Source organism: Pholis gunnellus (assembly GCF_910591455.1).
Source record: "Pholis gunnellus genome assembly, chromosome: 10".
NCBI lineage: Eukaryota > Metazoa > Chordata > Actinopteri > Perciformes > Pholidae > Pholis > Pholis gunnellus.
The window spans coordinates 11840552-11862816 of NC_136537.1; the positions used below are offsets into that span (position 1 = coordinate 11840552).

The 22265-nt window shown below is 44.6% G+C and overlaps 2 protein-coding genes across 2 annotated transcripts; both read right to left on the minus strand.

Annotated features, from left to right (window-relative positions):
• Positions 1–2474: 2474 nt before the first annotated feature.
• ctbp1l (C-terminal binding protein 1-like) lies at positions 2475–15148 on the minus strand. Its single transcript, XM_079167579.1, has 11 exons — positions 15071–15148; positions 13936–13975; positions 13507–13650; positions 9485–9639; positions 9101–9245; positions 8787–8993; positions 8392–8606; positions 7682–7812; positions 7467–7594; positions 6333–6450; positions 2475–6217 (listed from the first exon to the last, which is right to left on the minus strand). The coding sequence occupies exons 3-11, from the start codon at positions 13565–13567 to the stop codon at positions 6040–6042; spliced, it is 1338 nt and encodes a 445-aa protein (XP_079023705.1). The 5' UTR covers positions 13568–13650; positions 13936–13975; positions 15071–15148; the 3' UTR covers positions 2475–6039.
• A 549-nt stretch (positions 15149–15697) lies between these two features.
• Positions 15698–21747, minus strand: LOC306701664 (protein FAM53C-like). The gene is made up of 5 exons (XM_079167038.1): positions 21743–21747; positions 19506–19758; positions 19341–19401; positions 18421–19250; positions 15698–16984 (listed from the first exon to the last, which is right to left on the minus strand). Exons 2-5 carry the CDS (start codon positions 19587–19589, stop codon positions 16733–16735), a joined length of 1227 nt encoding a protein of 408 aa, XP_079023164.1. The 5' UTR covers positions 19590–19758; positions 21743–21747; the 3' UTR covers positions 15698–16732.
• Between the last annotated feature and the right edge of the window lie 518 nt (positions 21748–22265).

A 22265-nucleotide genomic window follows, 5' to 3' on the forward strand; every position in this document is an offset into this window, starting at 1 on the left:
CAGTGGCTGGAATAATATTGTATTATTCCAAAAACAACCAAATATTTAACTACTCTGCTTTGGAGTTGGTGGAACGGTCTGTCTTGAGACTAATCCATCACACAGACATGTGTGCACAAGCATGCATACGCACTAACTTTCTCTCCCACACACACACACACACACACACACACACACACACACATCCTTCACTGTCAGTCTGCTCCTCTTTCTCCACAGCAAGGTTCAAAACAATTTGACTTTGTTGACGTTCTCATCTTTTGACCTCGGTTAAATTATCTTCCATGACCTTTGACCCACTTTAAGTTGTTTTCTTCTTTTTTTTAATGACCCACTCACCCAAACCAATGCGAGTTACCTCAGCAGGATGACCCATCTTACGGGGCAGTTTACTGACGTTACTGAAACCAGTACTCCCATTTGACTGGCTTTTACCGGTGTGTTCCCAGAACCTGACGTAATCGGAGGCTTTCAAGCTTCCCTCCTCCTTATCCTCCTCTTGAACAAACAAATAAAGAAAATCTGGCTGCACAGCATGGGGGCTGACAGGGGTAATGTATGATGCTGGGTGAGGTGGATGCTACACGTTGTTGCACAATCTCAAGTAGGACTTGGAAAGCAATGAGTGTGTTTGAAGTCTGAGGGATTCAGGTCGGTTAAAATACTGCTTGCACCCTGGGCCTCCTTCAGCTACTTGCATACATATGTTATGTAATATGCACATATATACATATATATATATATATATATATATATATATATATACTGTTACAAAACTTCTCTTTTGGTCAAGCAGCACCATCATCAGGTCTGAGTTTTGTCCACTAAATGTCTACAGACATTCTCCTGCGGCCTCAGCTGTACTTTGTTTGTGCTATTTAGCAAATGTATACCGACATGCTAAACTAAAATGGTGAATGTGGTTACCATTAAACCTGCTAAACATCAGCACGCTAACATTAGCATTTACCAGTAAGCATGGCTGTAGACAGCGGACTGTATAAAAAGCACATAAATAACCTGACATTGTTCACAGGAGATTACCTTACCCTCAACATATATAGACTGTCCTTAACAAAGAATAATAACTATTTATATAGCACCTTTAAAAACAGATTTTACAAAGTGCTTCGACAGACAAAGCAGAAAAAGCAAGGCAATAATAACAACAACAGAAAGCACTAAGGTAAGAGTTAAAGCTCTAAAACCTGACTGGAACTTGTCAGACGGTATTAAGACACATAAAAGCTAAAAGCTGGGTGGAAACCACTTTCTCTAAAGCTTTTGGGGGTTATTTGTTGCCTAATGTCCTTGACTCCATTTGTAAAAAAGTTTAAAAACTGTTCACGCGTCTCTTGTGAGGCATGAGTAGAGGGGGTGATCACCGAGTAGATCATCTAAAATAGAACTCTCGGATTCAAGAAGTAACCAGTTATTTACCTACTTGACAGGGGAACACATATTACATATCAAAGTCTGTTTACAGGTCAGGGGGAATACTACCGCTAGTGGACAAAATCGTTTGTGGTTTCAGAGGCTGCTATGCAAAGGCCTGAGAGAGGTCCTCATGTGATGTCACTTGAGTCAGGGTTGGTTGGGATGAAGACTACACGTTTGAGTGTTTGGAGTTTGAAAGAAGTGAGCTTTCCAGACCTCTCTAGCCCGCTGCTCATCTGTGCTCACATTAGCCACATAGCACTAGCATAACACGCCCAAATCTCTGACAGAACTGCAGGTGGTGGAGTTGCATTGTGGGTAATGTAGGTGCCGCCTGCTTTCGCATCTCTGGTTCTGCTGCTTTGCTTACGATTGGTTTGTTTAACGGTCTGTCATGAGTCTGAAGGAATGCAACGCTGAACTCTTTTACCGTTTGTGACAGAATCTGTCAAAGCAAAAAGCAAATAATTATTGGTTGGATGATGAAAACTAAAACATCATGGAGTCAACAACCACAACCAAACCGGGGTGCCAGCCTTTAGCCAGCGGGCTCCTGAAGGTGCCTCCAGTGAGTGGACGTCAGCCTTGAGTAGCACCATCACTCCATTTTAAGAGTAGGCTCCTGGTTATGCACATGTGGTAGCAATTTTAGGAGTGGTAATCCCCCGCCCTCCTCTGCCCCGTGGGTCTACATAGAAGCCCCCTTTTTTTCCCCGTACGCCCCACCTAGTCTGCCCCCTTGTGAAGCTGTGGCCTTTCAGGCACTGCACAGCCCCTCGTTGCCATATAAAAGAGCTGACCAACTGGGGCAGTAAACAATTTTGTTTACGGCAAAATCTCGGAGTGTAATCAGTGGGACGACATACTGGCAGCTGGCATCAATTGTCACCATGTTATTGACCACTATAGTCAAGCACAGATCCTTCTAACGAAATAAACAGAAGGCAGAGTGAAGGGTTCAGTACACGACAGCATTTTATGGACCAGTGGAGAAATTCTGTTACTTTGAAAGGTAACCACAAGAGCAAATGTTTAATTTTTAAGATTTTATTAAAATACGGTGTGGAGTTTACCATCGGAAGTTACCATCACAAACATGATTGTTTCTAATAAAAAAGTAAACAAAACAAAAATAAAGCTTAAGAGCCTAGTTACAGGAGAACCTTTTTTTTTTTTTTTTTTTTTTTTTGCAGTCTGGTGAAAGAAAAAAAAAAAAAAATCAATTCACACAGAGAGTGAGTGGAAAAAAATGTTCACATGTTGTAAAAATACATTTCCCAATTTTAACATTACACAGTCACTTCCAAACATTCATTCATTCATTCCTTGTTAGATGGTTAGATGTCAGTGCCAATAGAAAGCAAAACAGAAAACAATAAGTTCAGACCTGTGCACAAAAGGGGGAACGAGGAGAGAGCGGCTTCTAAAAACGCAGGAGGCTGTTCTCCATTCTGGGGGCAGAAAACTTGGTACAAGGGACATGAGACAGAGGGCGACCGCTGGAGGATATGTGTGCATTTGAACCCTGAGAGAGAAAAAGTGACCGATTCTCATCGTAATTTTTATTTTTTTTGACAGACCACACCAGTGTCCGCTATGCCCTCCCCCTCCCCCGCCCCACTGGGGCTCTGGCAGCACAGTGAAAAGATGCTTTAAGAGCCCCAGAGTGGTAGTAGTGGGTGGGAGGGGTGGGGGGCATTCTCACACCCATGAGTGAAATATCAGCTGTGGCTTTGTGAGCAGACACACTGTGCTTATGTTAGCCGGCGCACAAACACGGTGCCGGGCTGACTTGAAAAAAGAAGAAACCTAACATCTTATCAATGCGCAGTAAGACATCACACTGAATGTTTGTGTTTGAGCCCAAAACGAGGCTTAAATGCGGTTCATCAGTGACAAAAGAAATGCAACGTGCTGCAGATTTAGACCTGTCGGGGTGTGAGGAGCGTTCTGCGGAGCAGCCCTGATTGTGGCCCGTTCTTTTCGACTGGATGTGTCTCCTGACTTCACCTACTGTGGTCAACTGTATTAAGGCAGTGAGTGGTTCCATGGCGACTTTCTATAACAGCTATTTTTTACAGGGACAGAATAAGTAAGGCCCAGAGGATATCAGCTGGAAAACACAGTTGGGATAAGACAAATAATAATAATAATAATAATAAAAGAAAATCACCAGTAGAGGGATCTCTTGTTTTTTCTCCGAAATGTTTCAGTACAACATGTAGAACACAGACAGCATATCCATAAAAATGAAATCCTACAATAAAACAGAATGCTTTTCATAACAGTGCACTGCTGAACCGAAAAATATATATATAATCATCATCATCAACAGCAAAATTTAAGATTACTATTATGCTCATATTCCGAACTATGGGGGTTATTTTTAAAAATATATACTCATCACATGACAGAGGAGCCGAGCATCTCAGGACACAGACATGCTCCGTGTCTCTCATAGACTCTGAGGGGAAACTGTACATCACTGGAAACGGACCACGACAAAAATGGCAACTCGTGTCGAAAAAACACTCTTGAGGGGGAAAGAAGGCCGAGGAGCGGAGGGAAACAGCAAGATGACACAAATTCTTTAAGCCAATAGTATTTCCCCTAAAGAATTACCTCACATGCACTATAGATAGAGCAGCCTGACAATGGAGGCGGGAGAAAAACAAAACTGCATCTACTACTGTTCTAGTAAAAAAAAAAAAAACAGAAAACTTAGCAGACCACGACAACCGCCGTTAGTTTTTTCCTTCTTTTTCAATAGCCAGTAAGATGGAGGTCAAAACACATCCACTACAGTCTGAAGTCTGAGAACGGGAAAGCCTTGTGCTGAAATGTCCACAATGAAGAAATCAAAGAGATACGCATTGGTTTCAAAGCCTGAGTATTCAGTGACCGAGAGCGAACCGAAAAGGATTTTTGTCAATTCATTTCATGGGGCAATGCTTTTCTTTTATTGTATCATTACTGCTACAATTTCACAACCCTTCTGGTAAAGAATAGTAAAGAAGTATCTAGAAAATCTGTACATAAAAATAAAAGGGTATGCACGGTACATTCAATATCTGTTACTGAGGTACTAGAAAGGTGTTCCCTTGACACCAGCGTTAAAGAGTTACTCCTAGGGACTATTCCTTTGGAAAGACAATAGCTTGTTATCATAACAGGGTGAGGGAACAGACACACACACACACACTCATGTCCCCACACACACACACACACACACACACACACACACACACACACATACATACCACTGTCATTAACAAAGCCAGCATGCAAGAACACTGTCGCCTTGCTCCTACAGGGAAACTAAACTCTGCTGTCCCCTCGCGCTTAAAGGAATCGGTGGATGCATACTGGTTGACGAGCAGGTGTGTCGGGCGGGCCATGACGGTGTGAGAGGAGTGGAGGGTGGGTGGATGCAGGGTGGTGGTGGTGGTGGTGGGATGCTGTGAGATCTTATAAAAACAATAAGGCGGTAGTCGATCCCTGGTCACCCATCCGGTGTTGTGAATGTTGGCAGTGTGAGATCCTGTTCTTCATCACTACAGCTAACCGCTAACGCTCAGCAACACCACCCTGAGCAGTGGGCCAGCGCCCTCTGCTGGCGAGGCCGCTGGCATGCTCTCGTTTCTCCAACCAGAAAAGGCTGCAGCGTTCGATTCTTTGTGGGCAGAATGTGTGAAGACCTTCACACACACAGCACTTCCAGCATGAGATGAAAGTCTCACACCGGTAAAAAGGTCACGAAGGATGTTTGGGGTATCACTATCGGTAGTATGAGCTGAGCAGATAGAAAAAAAACGGTACAGTCCGATAGAGCTCCACACTGACTGCATGACACACCCCTCTGCTGAGTCAGCGGACGACAGTGCCAAGGGGAGCTAAGGGCCAAACAGGGCTGAGGGGCCGCTCGACGCCTGGCGGGGAGGACAGGATGTTCGGATGGTGATTCTGTCTGCTTTACTCTAGTACACATGTTCCCCCATCACAAGAAAGGTGGAGGGAGGAGAAAAAAAAAAAGAAAAGAAGAAGAAGAAGAGAGCAGTAACATGAGCCATTAATGTACAAAGGGGGGGCTTCAACCTTTCTGCCTCTGTGCCTCGACTAGTCGGTCAGAGGAGGACTGCAGGAGGCAGCAGACTGTAAAGCCTCATGTCAGAAATGCTATATATTTTTTTTTTTTTTACAAACAAACAAACATTAACACCTAGAACCACAACAGGGCAACTTTCCATTAAAACAACAGCCAACTAAGGATATAAACCAATCCAATCATTGAATCCTTGAGAACACAGTTATTGCTGACATTGTGGGGGAGTGAAGGGGGAAGGGGGAGGGGGAGGGCAGGTAGGGTGGGTGGGTGAGATGATGGAGGGGTGTGTGTGTGTGTGTGTTCTGAGGGTGTGGGTGGGATGGGGCTAGCTGTGGATAGGTCACTCCTGGGCTGGTTATGTGATCTGAGGAACAAGACTGTGTAGATCCACATCAGGTCAAACTGGCGCTGCCGATGTACTGGAGGGGCGGGCTGTGTGTCTGATGCTGGGGGGGGTTTCCAGAGGCGACGGAATGTGCTGGTGGCAGCAGGGGGGGCTATTGGTCAGAGGGGATGTCTCTGTCGGCTTCGGCCTTATTAGGGGAAGGGGCGTGAGGGGGGTGGGAGACGGGGGTGATGCCGTGTGACAGGGTTCCTGAAACGAGGCTTTCAACCCCTGCAACAGCCACCGGGAGACCCCCTACTGCTGCAACGTTGATCAGACCTGGAGGGAATCTGAAACACAGATGAAGGAACATAAATCATGATAGCTGCTCGTCGTAAAATGTGTAACTCCCCCCCTCCCCCCCAGCCCCCGTCCATTCTCACCTTCCACACCCACTCCTCTCACCTGTAAGTGGCTCCATTAAGTTCTGGGTGAACGGTGGCGGCCTCCATGCTGGGCCACTGAGAGGCTGCCATCAGATACTCCTTATTAACGCAGTTCTTCAGACTGTCGGGGATTCGTCCTTGAGTTGGAGAAACAGACCGTTACTCAGAGAGGGTTTCTGGTCCGTTTTTGTCCACCTGATCAGTTTCAGGGCTTTACCCAAATCTGAATTCCCAGGCCAACTCTGTTTCACCGGTTTAGGCTGAATATTCAACTTTGCATACATTCTACCGAATAGTTTGAAGCTACAGTCATAATGTTGACTTTCAAGTTCTAAATCGACACTTGAATACTGCGCACCTTTTTTGTTTATTCTGTTTGAACCCAGTATTTCTGCAGTAGCTGATAAAGATTAAGCTACACGATTAACTGTTTCTCCTTGATATTTACTCTGCATCGGCACATGATCATAACTTACAGGTACCGCGTACAAAGTGTGTATTCAGTAGTGAATAGCACTATATTAAATTCCAGCGGTGGCTGCGTAGGATTGACTGTGTGATCCAAATATTGCCAATGACTCCAGAGCGTTGTAAAGTTAAAAAAAACAAGATTTATTATAAATCAAAATACTCTGCATCAATCCATATCCTTTGTCGTCTAGACTTTCAAAAACGGCGGTCAAATCACTGTTTGCTCTCCCGCTTGCTGCCCATAAAGGAAAGTTGATTCAATAAGAAAATCTACAAACAGTATAACACTAATGACATTAGTGTAGCCTAATCGTTATCTGCAACTGTGCAAAATATAAATCTGTTCATCTCTCATAAACAAAGAATAAGAAAGAAATCTGAAGCTGCGCCGCATTCGAAGGTCAACATGAATAAAGCTTTGAGTCTTCTGACTGTTTGGTAGAGCCCTATTATAAAATACTCATTTAATGTAATCAAGGCGGGTAACGGGTCATCCATCATTGTTTAAAAACAACTCTATACATGCTTTCCTTTCTGTAAATCCCCCGTTATGTTGTACACCCAGTGTCCACAGAATGAAAACGCTGGATTTGTGTAGTTCCCGTCTACTGTATCTATGATGTATCTATATCGATGCATTTAGGTGAAACGACAGGCTGGATCCTGTTCAGGGAGAACTTACCGGTGATGGCGCGGCGAACCTCCCTGGCTGCCTCCTCGCGAGCCTCCACGGAGGCCTGCTCACTGTACCAGGATGTGTGCGGGGTACAGATTAAATTGGGGGCGTCCTTCAGAGGGCCTGTTGAAAAACTGTGAAGAAAGGGAAAGGTCGTTACGGAGACGAGCGATGAGGTCGTGTATCGGACGCAGCTGTCGGGTGTCGAGTGTCATCGTCACCTGAAAGGTTCCGTCTCATGGACGTCCAGGGCAGCCCCTCGTATCCGGCCCTCTTTCAGGGCCTGAGCCAGTGCTTTCTCGTCAACAAGACCGCCTCTTGACGTGTTCACCAGGAAGGCTCCCTGACGCATCTGTATCACAGAATCAATAACAGCACGCTTAAAGTATGGGGAGCAGGATTTTAAGCAGCATATAAAAACAGATCGCCAATCCTTGCTGGTAATGTCTGAGCTTTCTCCTTTTATTTGCAGAGCATCCACAAAGTGGTCTGGATGATAATAGATAGATGGTTCAGGGTTCTGAATATTAGACTTGACAGGCCGCAGAACAAATTTCTTTATCTGTTACGCTGCTAAACAAAAGGGCAGGATTATATTAGGATACGGTCATTCTGCTGAAGCAGCAGTTTACGTAGCTGATGCAGACACATCATTCATAGCATTTCCTCTAGAACTTCTACAGCTAATTCTCACATATAGCAAGAGCAAAAATAAGACAAGACAGAGTGCAAAAATGTCCTAAAAAGCAGAATAATAAAAACCAAAACAGATTTCATAAACAATATCTTATTAAATCTCAAAACCATTGATGTAAACACATGTTTTAAGGTATTTACAGTATTTCCATCCAGCTCACAAGTCATTGATTAAACGCTGCCTTTTGTAAATACTGGAACATGAGACAAAACTTGTGTTTGGGCATTCACACACCTGTTTGATGGTGAAGTCGTTAATGAGGTGGTGGTTGTGCTCGTTGAGGCTGCAGTGCAGGGATACGCAGTCAGAGTGGATGAGCAGGTCCTGCAGAGTGGCCATGCGCTGCAGGCCCAGTGAGCGCTCCACGCCATCAGGCAGGTACGGGTCATAGAAGATCACGCCGAATCCAAAGGCCTTAGCCCGCAGAGCCACGGCTTGGCCGACACGTCCTGCAAGACGAAGAGAAATGGGAAGGTTATCAACAGCTGCAAATAAGAAAAAATCAGCCTTTTATTTTAAAACATAAATTCAAAACAGGTCTTCCTCTGATTTGAGGAAATGTTAATGTAAGACCTGGCTCTGGTGCCTCCTAATAAATCTAGATGCCCACGTCCACACTCTCCACTCACCGAGACCGATGATGCCCAACGTCTCCCCCCGGATACGAGCAGCTCCACCAGCTACCTCCCTGATCTGCTCCACACTGGAGGCCCGGGTTCCCTCCCGGAGGGCCTGGTGCATCCAGGTGACTCGCCTGTACAGGTTGAGGATCAGACATAGCGAAGTGTCGGCTGTCTCCTCCACAGACGATGCTGGCACGTTACAGACTGCAATGCCTGAGAGTAGGAAAGAAACATTAGTCCCTCTGTGCGTTAGCCTACGCAGAAGCTCACGGTTGAGTCTGTGTCTCGGGGGAAATATGTTGAAAGTTCCACCCGCTAACCTAGCTCGGCAGCTGCTTTGATGTCGACGTTGTCGAAGCCCGAGCCAATCCTGACAATGACACGAAGGCCTTTAAACTTTTCCAGGTCATCTCTGGACAGAGTGATGGTGTGGTAGAGCAGGGCAGCAACGGCCTCATTTAGCACCTACAGAAGACAAACGCATCAGAAATCATTTCAACCACATTCAACTCCACTTAAAACTTCCATATTACACCACTTCAACAACTGTAAACGGTGTGGTGGAGACAGTTCTGCTTGATAGAATAGAAAAGGCAGCAGTGCAGATCTTAGTTACTTTCATACTATAGGATTGAAGTGGTCTGGCCTCATGGATTCGGGTTGCAGTATGGAAATGTGTGTGTGTGTGTCTGTGCGTTTTCTACCTTCTCGTGAATCTCTTGTGTGGACTGGGCATCGCAGAAGGCCACTGTGGCCACATCTTTGAGGATGGGCATTTCCACAGTGCAGTCGCGCCCGTCCAGCAGGGCAACCAGGGGCCGCGGGTGCATTGGCCCGTTCAGGATGGGGGGTCGGATACCTGAGTCCAGCAGGAAGAAAGTAATGTTAGTTGCTGCACATTAGCAAGAAGTTTAAAATTCAATAACCATTACAAATCTGGAACCAAAAAAAATGCTAACACCAAAGGCCAACGAACATGTTTTCATCTAAAACGTACTGCTGAGGAGACAACGAATCACAAAACTCACAGTTCTGATCATATCACGGATCGGGTCCGTGATATGATACGTTGTCATTTTCCTTCGCCCCAATACTATTTTCATGATGGGTTCATGATAATGAGATACGTTCTCATGAACCCATGATAACGTATCTCAATGGAACCTCCATATGTTAGCTGTTAGCTTCGGTGCTAACGTGAACTAGCTCTCCTGCTGATCTCAACATGGATCTGCTGTTCACAATGCAGCGTTGTCAGGGATGGGCGACTAGAAAGCATCAATGCCGATCTCCCGATGGCACGCGTTTGCTGAATATGAGCCGATAACGATCAACAGTAAAACTTTGTTTTACAATGTGATGTACAATATGGCACAACCGCAAACCCCACCGTGTGGGGGATGCGTACGGTTACACTACTACTCACTGCTGATGCCCCTTGACGTACACAGCTACCAACCACTTGCGTTTCAGAACCAGCGAGGTTGAGCTCGAGATTAATGACTCAACAGTCTGCATTTCCCACGTCTGGACTTCCCAAGATGATGCAAGCCATCGTACACTCAAACTAAATCCCCCTGCACACATGGCTAAAGTTAACAGGAGTAACTGCCACACTCAGACGATAACTCAAGACTTTTATGACTCTCTCCCCCCCAATGTCACCAACACCCTCAGGGCACTACGAGGATGTGAGAGTTTTCTATGGTTAGAAACGTGATGTGTTACTAAATCTGTGCGGGGCATGGAGAGTGTCCAGCATCCTGGTCTATTTGGTGTTGTACTCCAGCTCCGTTTCGTCATGCTTGGAACCAGGATACACCATCGGGCTTCCATCGATCCCTCTCTGTTCTACTTAAGATTCTTTAGACCCCTCATAAGGGTGAAGTTACATTTTGGTTTATGATGCAGAAGTCTGGGAACCTGACCTGCCACTGTATTAGAAGTGCACACGCAGAGAGAGGGGGTGGGGGGAGAAGGGGAGAGGTGATGGAGTGTGGCGGCTGGGGGGGAGGGGGGAGGGGCAGAGAAAACTGCGGGGTCTCGGAGAGGAGGCGGTGGGGGTTCATGAGGGGGTCTGAGTCATGACCTAAATTCTCCTGTCTGCAAGAGTCCCTCTTCTGATTTGTCTGGTTCTTCAGACACAGACCTCACTGGCAAACATCTGCATGTTTGGCCCATGTGCACCATGGTCACTCACCATTATGCCAACAAAGGAAATGTTGCATGTCAAACACAAATCAATGCCACATCTCTGCCAATGCATCGGTATTAAATGGAGGGGAAATTGATACAGTTGTATCTGCAAATGCTTTCTACACCTCTCTCTCTCTCTCTCTCTGCAGTTCTTGGCTTGGACTGACCCCACACATGCACCAGTACACACTATCTTGCCCCTGCTGTGTGACAGGTGTGCGTGTGTGTGTGTGTGTGTGTGTGTGTGTGTGTGTGTGTGTGTGTGTGTGTGTGTGTGTGTGTGTGTGTGTGTGTGTGTGTGTGTGTGTGTGTGTGTGTGTGTGTGTGTGTGTGTGTGTGTGTGTGTGTGTGTGTGTGTGTGTGTGTGTGTGTGTGTCCCAGGGTGGGGGAGTGTGTCTAGCGGGAACATTTTCTTGGACAGGGGGCAGGAGGTAATGGTGAGACAGCAGACGAGGTAAGGGAGCCGGTAGCCGAGGGTGGAAAACAAATATTTGTGAACACTTCCTCTGACGTCTGAGCATTTCCCAATGCATGCACGAAAAGCACACCACAGAAAAAACACACATAGCCTGGTACGGTTATAAATATGTACAACAATGTACTTCTCTACTGCACTCCGTTTAGCAGTGTGATTCACAGTTATTGCAGATGGCTCAAGAATGCTAACAGGCCTACTGCTACACGCTGAACGCACAAAGAGACGCTTACTGTGTCGAAGAATCCAAAGGGGTTCATCACAAAGACCCCACTGAAAAAGTAGTTGTGGAAATATACAAGTAGGCCTACACAAAGAGTAATTTGAGTATAGGACACTGGCATACCCGAGGCCTACTAAGCGCAAGCATGGCCGCACACACAATACAATTCATTCAGTGATTCATTCATTCTCCCTCCCTCTCCCTTTCTTTCCCCTCAATCCCTCCTCCTCTTCTCTCTCCCTCTGGCCGCAGTTGGAGGAGTAAGAGGTGAGGGGGGGAGGGGCAGCAAACGATGATAATGCAGCAAGCAGCGGTACTCCACCCAGACGCAGCTATACACACACACACACACACTCGGGTATTCAGTTCCTTCTTGACGGCTGCGACAAAACCAATACGTGCTGAACATAAAAGGGAAACTGCACACACGCATAGCTGCTCCACACCCGAACCTTAGATCTCTACCCCCACACGTCACACATTTCAAAAAACACATGCCAAAATAGAAAACACATGAGCACCAGGCCTAACCTTGCATTATGAAGTCTGTGAGCCTGTCTTCCTCTCTCTCTCTCTCCCCTTGCTCTCCCTCTATCGCTCTTTTTTTTCTCCCTCTCTCTCTGTCAGCCTGCTCTTGGCTGGCTGGATCCCAGCTGTCATCCACGCCCAGCCCCTCCCCCACGCACAGCCTCCAATCAGCGGGCAGCTTCATTGAGGGCCAGCCAACCAGCACTAACCTCATTAGCATAGCCGGGGCTGAGGCCGAGGGCAGTTTGGGCCGTTGTCGTTTTTTAAAGAGACAGCTGGACCGTTTCCCTGTAGTTGCGGCCACGACCCTTCACCTTGTCCTCTCCCTCTCACCCGTCTCCAGAGACTCACCCAGACTGTTCCCTCCATTTTAGCACACCATTATGTCTGATCTCCGCCATCCACAACAGTCTCTTCTGGAAATCTGCACTGTACCACCCATGAATGTGTAGCAACACAAAGTTTACTTATGTTCTGTCATCTTCAATGTGAAATACAGTGCATCACCTCCATCTGCACGTTCCTCGCGTACCAATTTAATAAAAGAAATTGACAAACAGCGACCTGCTTCACCCTCAAATGTACGGAGTCCTGTGAATGGACATGGGTGAAAAAAGGCGCAATATTTTGTGTTCTGGAAAAAAAAAAGGACTTCCAGTCAACCCGAAGAAGAAGAGAGCGAAACGGTGCAATAGTCTCTTAGCTGCAAGTGCGGGGCAGAGGGCAAAGTGACCCGGAAGTACATTGACATAATTATTCTTTTTTTAACTTAAATAAAAAACATTCATCTCCCCGCCCCCCCATCAGTCCCTTCCATTGCTCCGTAATCAGGGTCAGCAATTCAACCAGTCAGTTCACAACACTCGGGCCAACCAACAGCCTTTGACCCGCGTAAAACAAAAGAAATAATTACATCAACACCAGAATATTCAAAAGAGCGGCAGGATAATATATTAAAAGGAACCATTGTATAGCAGAATTATACAAAAATAATCTGGAACTGTCAGCATCTAGTTTCAAAAAATGAAAAAATAAAAACACATTTCAACGTTTTCTAGTTTAAATCTGCCCTCACTATGGTCTGCCTACATATTTAACACAGCTGCAGGTACAATGTTGTGTTTTACCACCTTACACATTTTCATCTTTATTAATCATAAATATAAGGCTCAACTGTCTGACTATATGGGTATGATGGCTTTCATAGCATAACTTTTTATTGAAATTCTTTATATTTAAATAACAAAATATACGTAAGGCATGCAAGTTCTTACTTTGACTTTGTTTACGAGTATAAATCTCACCCTCACAAATGCGGTCAAGTCTCTGCCGCTTGACTTGTTTGTGTTTGTCCATCAGAGCCATAGACCGCGCAGTCTGAACCGGGGACAGAGTAGAGCAGAGCCAAGTCCTATGGAGGCCTTTTAATGTCGTCCACTTAGCTTCACCTGCACACAAATAATAAAAAAAACACAGATGGTAAAGAAAACAATAATCATAATTCACTTGTTTCTATTTCCACATGATCAAAACTGTTTAAAAAAAAAAGGTACATTGAATTGTGTTTATTAAAAAGTGACTACATTTTCCTGGTATGAAAAATGTATATTAATGTCTAACTATTAAAACATGGACATCATACCTATGAACGTGAAGAATCCTCTAAAAATGAAAACAATAAATTGATTATAGTGGGCTATTTGTACAGTGACTGTAAACAAACACTCACTCACCTGGAGAACAGTGCCGGTCAGATTGACAACTTCGTTTACACTGTAAACAATGAAAAGACACATTGATTTTAGATTATGACAATGTAGTCTCACTACAGGTGTCTTGTTTAGAGCTAAAACAACAACCCCATGTTGCAGGATTCAAACAGAGAAGTCAATAAAATGTAACCAGTATTATGTGTTGTATTAACGGTAATGTGTACTCATAACTAATCCAGGACCGGCTCGTAAGGACTAATACTCTTTGACTTTACTTTCATACTGTACCATGTTTCTACATATAACCTGTTACTGTCGGTCATGGACTACAACTTTGTGGTCAACTTTATTTTACAATAACACCGCCACTCTCTCACACGATGCCCAGTTAAACAACACCGCCAAGTTACCAGTTAAATAAAACGCTGTTACGAGTGGTGAATGTAACGACAACTTAACGTTAGTAGTGAACATGTAGCGTTGAGTGAGCCTCTCGTTAGCAGCCAAGTTACCGTTAACTAGCTAACCGCTAGCTAACCGTTACTGGTACTGAATGGTGAATAATATGTAAACGTTCCTTCAAATACAAAAGTTACTCGGCTCATACTGTGTGGCTAGTCTATCACAATCAACATGTTCGTTCTGAGGTATCAACTTGAATTAACTCTGAATCGCTAATGCTAACTAAATACATAGCACGAGAGCTAGCTAGCCGATGCTGGCTAGCTAGCGTTAACCCAAACACAAACATTCGAGGACTTTAAGTAGCTCCATTTAATGGAAACTACAATTCCCTGCTAACTCCCGAAGATACGCAGCATTTTGTGTGTTATTTAGCTGCCAACAAACTTGTTAAGTGTGCCAATAAATAAAAACCCATAGCTACATTTATCAGGCGTTTGCAGCATTGCTAACGTTAGCTAGCCTGCGCCGTTAACTAGCGTGCCGCTGAGTGTGAGGTGCAAACGGCGGGGGGAGCCCGTTCAGTCCGATTTGTTATCAGCGAGTGGCGCTACAATGTGAAATATCTGACCCACAAGCTACACAGTTCATCAACTCTACAGGGAAATGTGACTCGTCCACATAACTGAATTCAAGGAAAACTACTTTGAAAACCCGGTGACCGAATCTTGCAATAATAATGTCAGTTATTTACCCCGGATAAACTCTTTCAAGAGTGCTGAGGCAGTGTGCGTGCGTCGGTGGCGTTCCCTCTCTCCCGATCGCCATGAAATTAGACAAAAGAGGAAGTGGCCTGTTGGTGGGGGGGTCAGACAGCCTGTGAAAAAAAAAAGCACCGGTGGACTGCAAGGAGCGCCCTCACTGTCCACGGCGGAACGACAATCTCAATCTCACACATGCGAAACTTTTCAGTGCAACGTGCCTCCTTGTAAAATTATGAAACTTTAAAATAACATGTTTGGTATACTTTAACTTTATCTGCCGATTAATGTTTTCAGAGATCCAGCCATGTATCCGCCTCGAAAAGAGACGTTATTGTTACTCCGTTGAAGAGAGTTATATTTAGTTTTTTTGTGAAAACTTTGTGGTCCACTAAAGAGCAAATGTAGTTAGTAAAAGTCAGAATGAACTTAATGTATTTCTATGCACAGGATTGTACTAAAGTCAGCCACTAGGGGTCACAATAATGTTCTAATGTATTGGCCCCTGTTCTGTCATTCAACTGGAAGCAGGATAAGTTATTAGTAAATGGAAGACAATACACTTTTTGAAAAAAAAAAAATTCTCTATTAAATTTTATTTGTACATAAATTGTGCAACAGTAGTATTTCCAGCTGAAAATACATTAAAAATCATTTCTGAAAGGCCACCAAAACATCTGCATCAGCACCGCCTTTGTCATACACTCTGGCTCAACGCGTGTACTCACTCCAACCACTGAAGTACATTACATTGTGCCCTATAAAGTCCAGCTGCAGCATCGACTCCGCTATTCAATTGACTGTTATAGTGCATGTGCCACCTGTTCAAAAAAACGTCTGAATCAGCGCAAATGGAGATTGCAAAAAACGTCTGGCTGTGAAAAGAAGACCAGAGGACCAAGAACTCTGTTTGAAGCTTAAGGCATGGTCAGCTTATATTATCATCAGCAGTATTATTATTCTTCAAGAGGTCTGTGTATGTTCAAGCAATTGAGAAAATATATATGAACAAAAGGGAGCGCTGCGTTTTCACTACAACAAACATTTTCCCTTTGACGTAGTTACTCACAAGAGGAAAACAAATCTACGACAACGTCTGACGGATTTCAGGAACAGCAGTGAAATCCTGGAATGTATCCCACTTAACATACAGGAGAGCATTAACGTACAGATCTGTATTCTTATGTTTGGGCTTCTCAAAAATACTATGCCTGTATCTGATGGCGCACTGAGGAACGTTTACCTCTCATCTATTGGCTTTTAATGTGTATTCAAATCACATGTGAGGAAATATTAAGCACATTCTGATTGCTCCAGTATACAGAGTTCTTTGATGATGAGTTGTAGTAAGGAAAGGAAGATACCAATAGTTAACGTAAAGTATTTTTGCCAAAATTCTGTGTGCAAGAAAACTAGCTTATTTGCTCATGCACATTTCCCTATAGAGGGTTGAATTTTTTGTGAAATGTTGAATAATGAAGTAAGCGTTACAATGATAACATTGTAAATTTGATTAGCTTCTAATTGCTTGGTTCTTGATTATGAACGTGCCTTAGGAGGGCAGCAGGTTCCCAAGGACTCTGCTAGTGGACAAAGCCTACAGGTGTGCTTAACATAGTTATGAATGCAGTCATCACACTAGCGTCGAGGAGTGGTCAGTTCTCTTCTATAAGGTTCAAGTCCAGTTCTGTACAGTCTCTTTCAAAAGACATCTTTTGCCCTCCATCTATTGCAGTCCTTTTGTCTTCCTCCTCCTTGTCGTCCTCTTCTTCACTTTCGCTTAGTGGCCCAATGCTGGCTCGTCCCGGGAACTCGGCAGGGGAGAACGCAGAACGCTGCTCTGCCTGCAAAGACCCTGGAGCTATGCAGCCGCCTGTACCACACAGTGGACTCTCGTGATTACCAATCTACACAGGAGAAGAGAAGGAGGCATGAACATCACGTCACAAGTCTAGCAGTTAACATGTGGAAAAACACTTGTGGACCAGTCTAATTCTCATTAATACAGACAAGTCATCGGCTTCATACATCTCCAGGATCCACACCCAAAAGGTAATAAAATACAGATGGTGCAGTGATTACATCAATGGCAATGCCAGGAAGTCTGCATGGATGGTAGCACCCGTTTGTTTGGTTAAGTAAAGATTAACTGATTGAGTTAATGGTCTTGGCTGACACGAGCAAAGTATCTTCCTAAATCACATCAACTCTAGAAACTACAGACACTTAAGTTATATAAATAGCATTTAAAGCCATTAATATGAAACAGATTTACCCATTTGACATTCATAGATCAGAATGTGTAGACAAGCACCAGGAGTGTCAGCAAGCTCACATACTTTAACTTTCTAGCTACCTAATTTTAATTCTGTACTGGATGGTTCCTTTTGGTGACATATTAGCTAGAAATGTACTTTATAGAGACATTTCACCCCAAAATACATATTTTTCCTCTTAACTGTATTATTATTATTCAATCTAGATTTGTTGTGCATTGCAGAGTGAGACTTCTGCTGTAGACGTTTGCCTTCCCTTGATAACAATTGAACTAAATGGCACTCTGCTAGTGGAGCTCAAAGTGCTAAACAAAAATACTTTCCAGAAATCATGACTTGGATACTCAAGATAATCCACAGACCTTTTTGTAACTAGTTTAATTTAGGAACTATTTTCTTCCTACCGAACTATAACTGTATCACCGCACAGAAGAAAGTGTCATCTACTCATGGACAAGAGGCTTATCGTGCACAGTCACAAGCTTCATGGGTAGATGCACACTTTCTTCTTGATTTTAGGGTGAACTGTCTCTTTAAAAAGCTCCCAAATTGTCAGAAAAGGCCTGAATTTAAGGATTGGCCTTGACAGCCATTTTGAACACGTGTTCAACAAATGTGGCAAGTTAGTTTCGCTTTCCTAGGCAGTTGCTAATAAGGAAACCTGTGACACAAATCAAATTATTAACGGGTCAAACTCTGTCTGGGACCGTTTTCAGAAGAGTGCATCACAGCCAATGGAGATCAGGAAAATGCAGCTTAAGACACAAAAACACAGCCCGGAACCCAATCCTGAGTGCACTGATGTGACTGGGACAGGTTTGTGGAAACAGACCTGGGGCCATACTTCTTCACTAATCATCCATAAGATAACCCCCAACTATTCACCAGCTGAATAGTTGGGGGCTTAGCGTCCCGAGTTGCTGGGGATTTGGGTACTCCCATGGGTCGACTATGGCCCTCCAAGAGCCAGAGGGCAGTGAAGCCAGGCCCTCTGATTACATACTGTTACCATCAATAGGCGGAGATTGACAGAATCTACCCACAGCACATTGGGCTTTCTTGCTTACCTGTGTCATCTTGCTGAAGTCGAGGCCTGGCCTGGGGCAGGGCAGAACATCTGGGTCATGGCGCCTCTTCAAGCGTGGTTTGCGCATGTCGCAGGGCTGCGAGTGGCAGCGCGGCAGCGCTGGGTGCAGGTCGCGCCTAGAGGAGGATGGCGTGCTGCAGGCTGAAGTGGGAGATGAAGACAGGGCTGGGTGCTCTATGCCAGGACAGCAATATGTCAAAGCAGAAGCGGGGAAGGGCTGGGGGTGCAGGAGCACCATGGAGGCATCCTGAATGTGCACGGGGGAGAGGGAGAAGCGGCGCTGCAGAACTGAGTGGGAAACAAGGGGGGCTGGTGAGGAGGAGCAGGAGGAAGGAGTAGCAAAGGAGGCAGAACAGGCTCCTTTCAGTTTGTCACAGGGGTCCCAGGAGAAGCTCCAGGGTATCGGCGAGTCAGAGGACAGTGCTAAGCTAAAGAAGGTAGGGCTAGAAGATGAGTGTAGGGAGGAGGTGATAGAGGAACTGGGACCACAAAGTGGCAAAGAGCTGGCTCCAGAGCTGGAACTAGATGCTCCTCCACTTTGGCAGCCACGTCTGACTGGGGTCCAAACCTTGGATGCACTAGGATGCCAGGTGGAGCGACACCGAGACAGGTCCTCTGGAACAGAGAGGGACCGGCAGTGGCGTTTTGGAGGTGGTGGAGGAGGTGAGCTTTGGAAAACCTGGTTTGTAAAAGAAACCTCTGGTCTCTGGAGGGGTTCTCCAGAGCGGGAAGGAGACCATAGGGAGTCTAGTCCACAGGAATCACCCAGAAGGTTGGCTTTGGATAATGGGTGTGTAGCTGAGCTGATCTCTGAAAATGCCAAAAGACAGACATGAGACTAGGCAGGCAGATTTCCCCATCGAGAGGTTACAAACACTGCACTACATTCAATGAACTTGCCTTGTGATGATCTACAAGCACTCCATGAGACCGTGGGACTGGACCCAACTGCAGGTAATGACTGAAACAGATATACAATAAACTTAAATATAAGACTAAGTGATCCGAAAAAAAAAAAAAAAAAGAAACCTTTTAAAAAAGGACAAGATTTAGCATCCTACTTACCACATTAACATTGAACGATAACGCCTTGTAATAAGGCTCTTCCAAACTCTGCTTACGGAGCTGCTCTGTGATGAGCGTCACCATATTTGTAGCAACTATCCACCGACTGACATGGAGATGAGGAGGAGATTTACTGAGGGCAGTGGAAAGTGTGTTAGTCAGAATCCTGGCGTGGTTTGTGGTGTCCCCTCCACACCTCAACCAGCCAGACTGACCAGCTTTCCTCACTATGCCACCGTCATGTTTAAGCCACCTACAGGGACAGAAGAAAAGGGATTCTTATGAAACAATGTCAATGATTACCGGACACGGGTCCCACATTTTGCAGAGAAACCACTTCATTGAAATAAATGTAATTGAACAGTAGCTTATACGTTTCTAGACAGATCCATCAGTCCTTGGATAGGAGTGTAAAATCTGCTAATTTCCTTTCCGCCAACATGTTTTAGTGGAGAAAAGCCTCCAGAAGAACAGAATGCCTGGGAAAAAAAGTGTTTCCAAGTACCACATTACTATACATGACCCAGGCTAGGCTCTACATGCTGCCCCATTCACACATGAAAGGCAGAAGTTCATGTTCACAAAGGCCGAAGGGGAACACATGGGCATGAGGAGAGCCAGAACAAAGAAGCACTTCACATTCCATCAGGCACAGTGAACTGGACCATTTATTATTGGTACTACAAACATGGACTAATAAAAACTCAAAGAAAACCGCAGAGTATGTCCAAATTGAAAACCTTTGGGAGAATGCCATCACAATCATAGTCAGTTGGGTCCAACAAAATGTCAAGAGTTGAAGTTGTGAAGTGAATGGAAGGGGGAGGGAGAGACGAAAAGGAAAAGGGAAAAGATGGGGGAAGTGTGTGAAAAATGAATGGGGATAGGGGTTGGAAGCATGCCATAGTGTCTTTGCAAGGGGGACAAAAGAACAGTGACCTGGCCTCAAGGGCTTATATTACCAGGGAAAAGCCAACATGTGTGACGTAGAGCAGAGGGCCACAGGACAACCTGCATGCATGTTCCTCTTATTTACTTTGCATGCAAATGGCAGAGTTAGCCGTTAAGATCCAACGGTTACTCAATGCACAAACATCTCTGAAGATTAACCCACAGTGGCCCATCCCAGCAAACCTTTGCACTGCACAAAAAAACATATCTCAAACTGAAACTACAACTAAAAGACTATTTATGAACTCTAGCCACAGCATTGAAACGTAGCATGTGATTTGGGGGACTTTTGCACTGCAGTCTAACAGTGCAGATCACCCCAAATCCAGAGCACATGTAATGCTGACATCCAAACCAGACAAGAAACATAACGATCATTTTAAGCTTAATTTCTTTAATCTGAATTCCAACGTTTGATGCCACGTAACAGTCCTCATTGAAAAGGCTTTAACACTGGCTTTAGTCAGTCAGATGTGGCCAGGGCCTTCCACCCTGTGGCAAACATGGTGCTACATTGCTAGCCTAGTTCCACATGCCAGAAGACACGCTACTTCACCTCATCATGTAGCAGCAGCCACTGTTAAAAGCGCTGCAACCTACAGACTCCGTTTGATCCAAAAACAGCCAAGAGCAGTGCTGTCAACCACCACCTGATGTACAACTTTAACATAACTTTACCATGTTGTCCGACATTACAAACGTAAACGTTACTGTGAATGAATTATGTGACAGTCTTAAAACGACGAGCGAGACACAAATAGCACAAACACTATTAATTCATACTAGCGTTAGTGAGGATTATTAGCGTTAAGTAGTTCTGGCCTAACAAATAAGTTTAAGGCTACAAAAAACAATGTTTGACAAGAAGAAATGAACGCCACGTTGTCCGAAACATTAGCAGCACGACAACTGTTTGTCATTGATAATGTAGCACTTATAAATAAATACAATTGGGCTAAATGAAGTATAGTATGGTGAGCAAAGTCTAACGTTATAGTGAGCTCGCTCTGCAACACGATGCAGCCCGTGGAGCACTTGGTTATTAGCCGGTGTTGTTAGCTAGCTAGCTGATAGGATAACATCCTGACATTAGTCAGTCTGCTAACGGTACCGGTTAACGGCTTGTCATTGTGCCCAGATGTACCCGTGATTCGTTAGACTCAAATTTGAAAAGGGACGTTGATACATTTATAATAAAATCAGTTGTAGCTGAATCAGTTGTAGCATTAGCTTGGCTACGCAGTCTGTTTGAAAGCTAGCATGCTACAGCTGTCCTGATGTATTACCTGCATTCAGTGGTTCCTTAGCAACCGAAGCTGAACACTGTGCACCGGACTGAGAGAGTATTTATAGCCTTTGGACCGTACCAATACAGAGGGGTTTTCAATACGCTATTTCAACATGAGGAAACCCCACAATACTTATACAGCGCATACTTTTACAAAATATACCTTTATTTTTAATATGTTCCCAATTGGAAACAAGAAACATAGCAAAATATGTCGCACTTATTTTGGAAGTCTCTGTCCCATTAACAACCCCCACAGTTGAGCCCTTCTAAATAAGGCCACAGAATAAACCCAACAACCAATATTATATATAAACTACACATCTATCATGGACGTATACGTGGTGGATGTCAAGACTAGATGACAAGATAGCTGTTATTGGGCATTCAGTGTGAAGGAAAGGAGACAGTAGAGTGTCCTGTGTTCATGCAGGAAGTATGAAGAGGAAAGAGGTTGCAGGAATACAAGGGCTAGGACGAGGAGAGGTCACTAAAGAGGAGACTGACACGGTGGAAGGGAG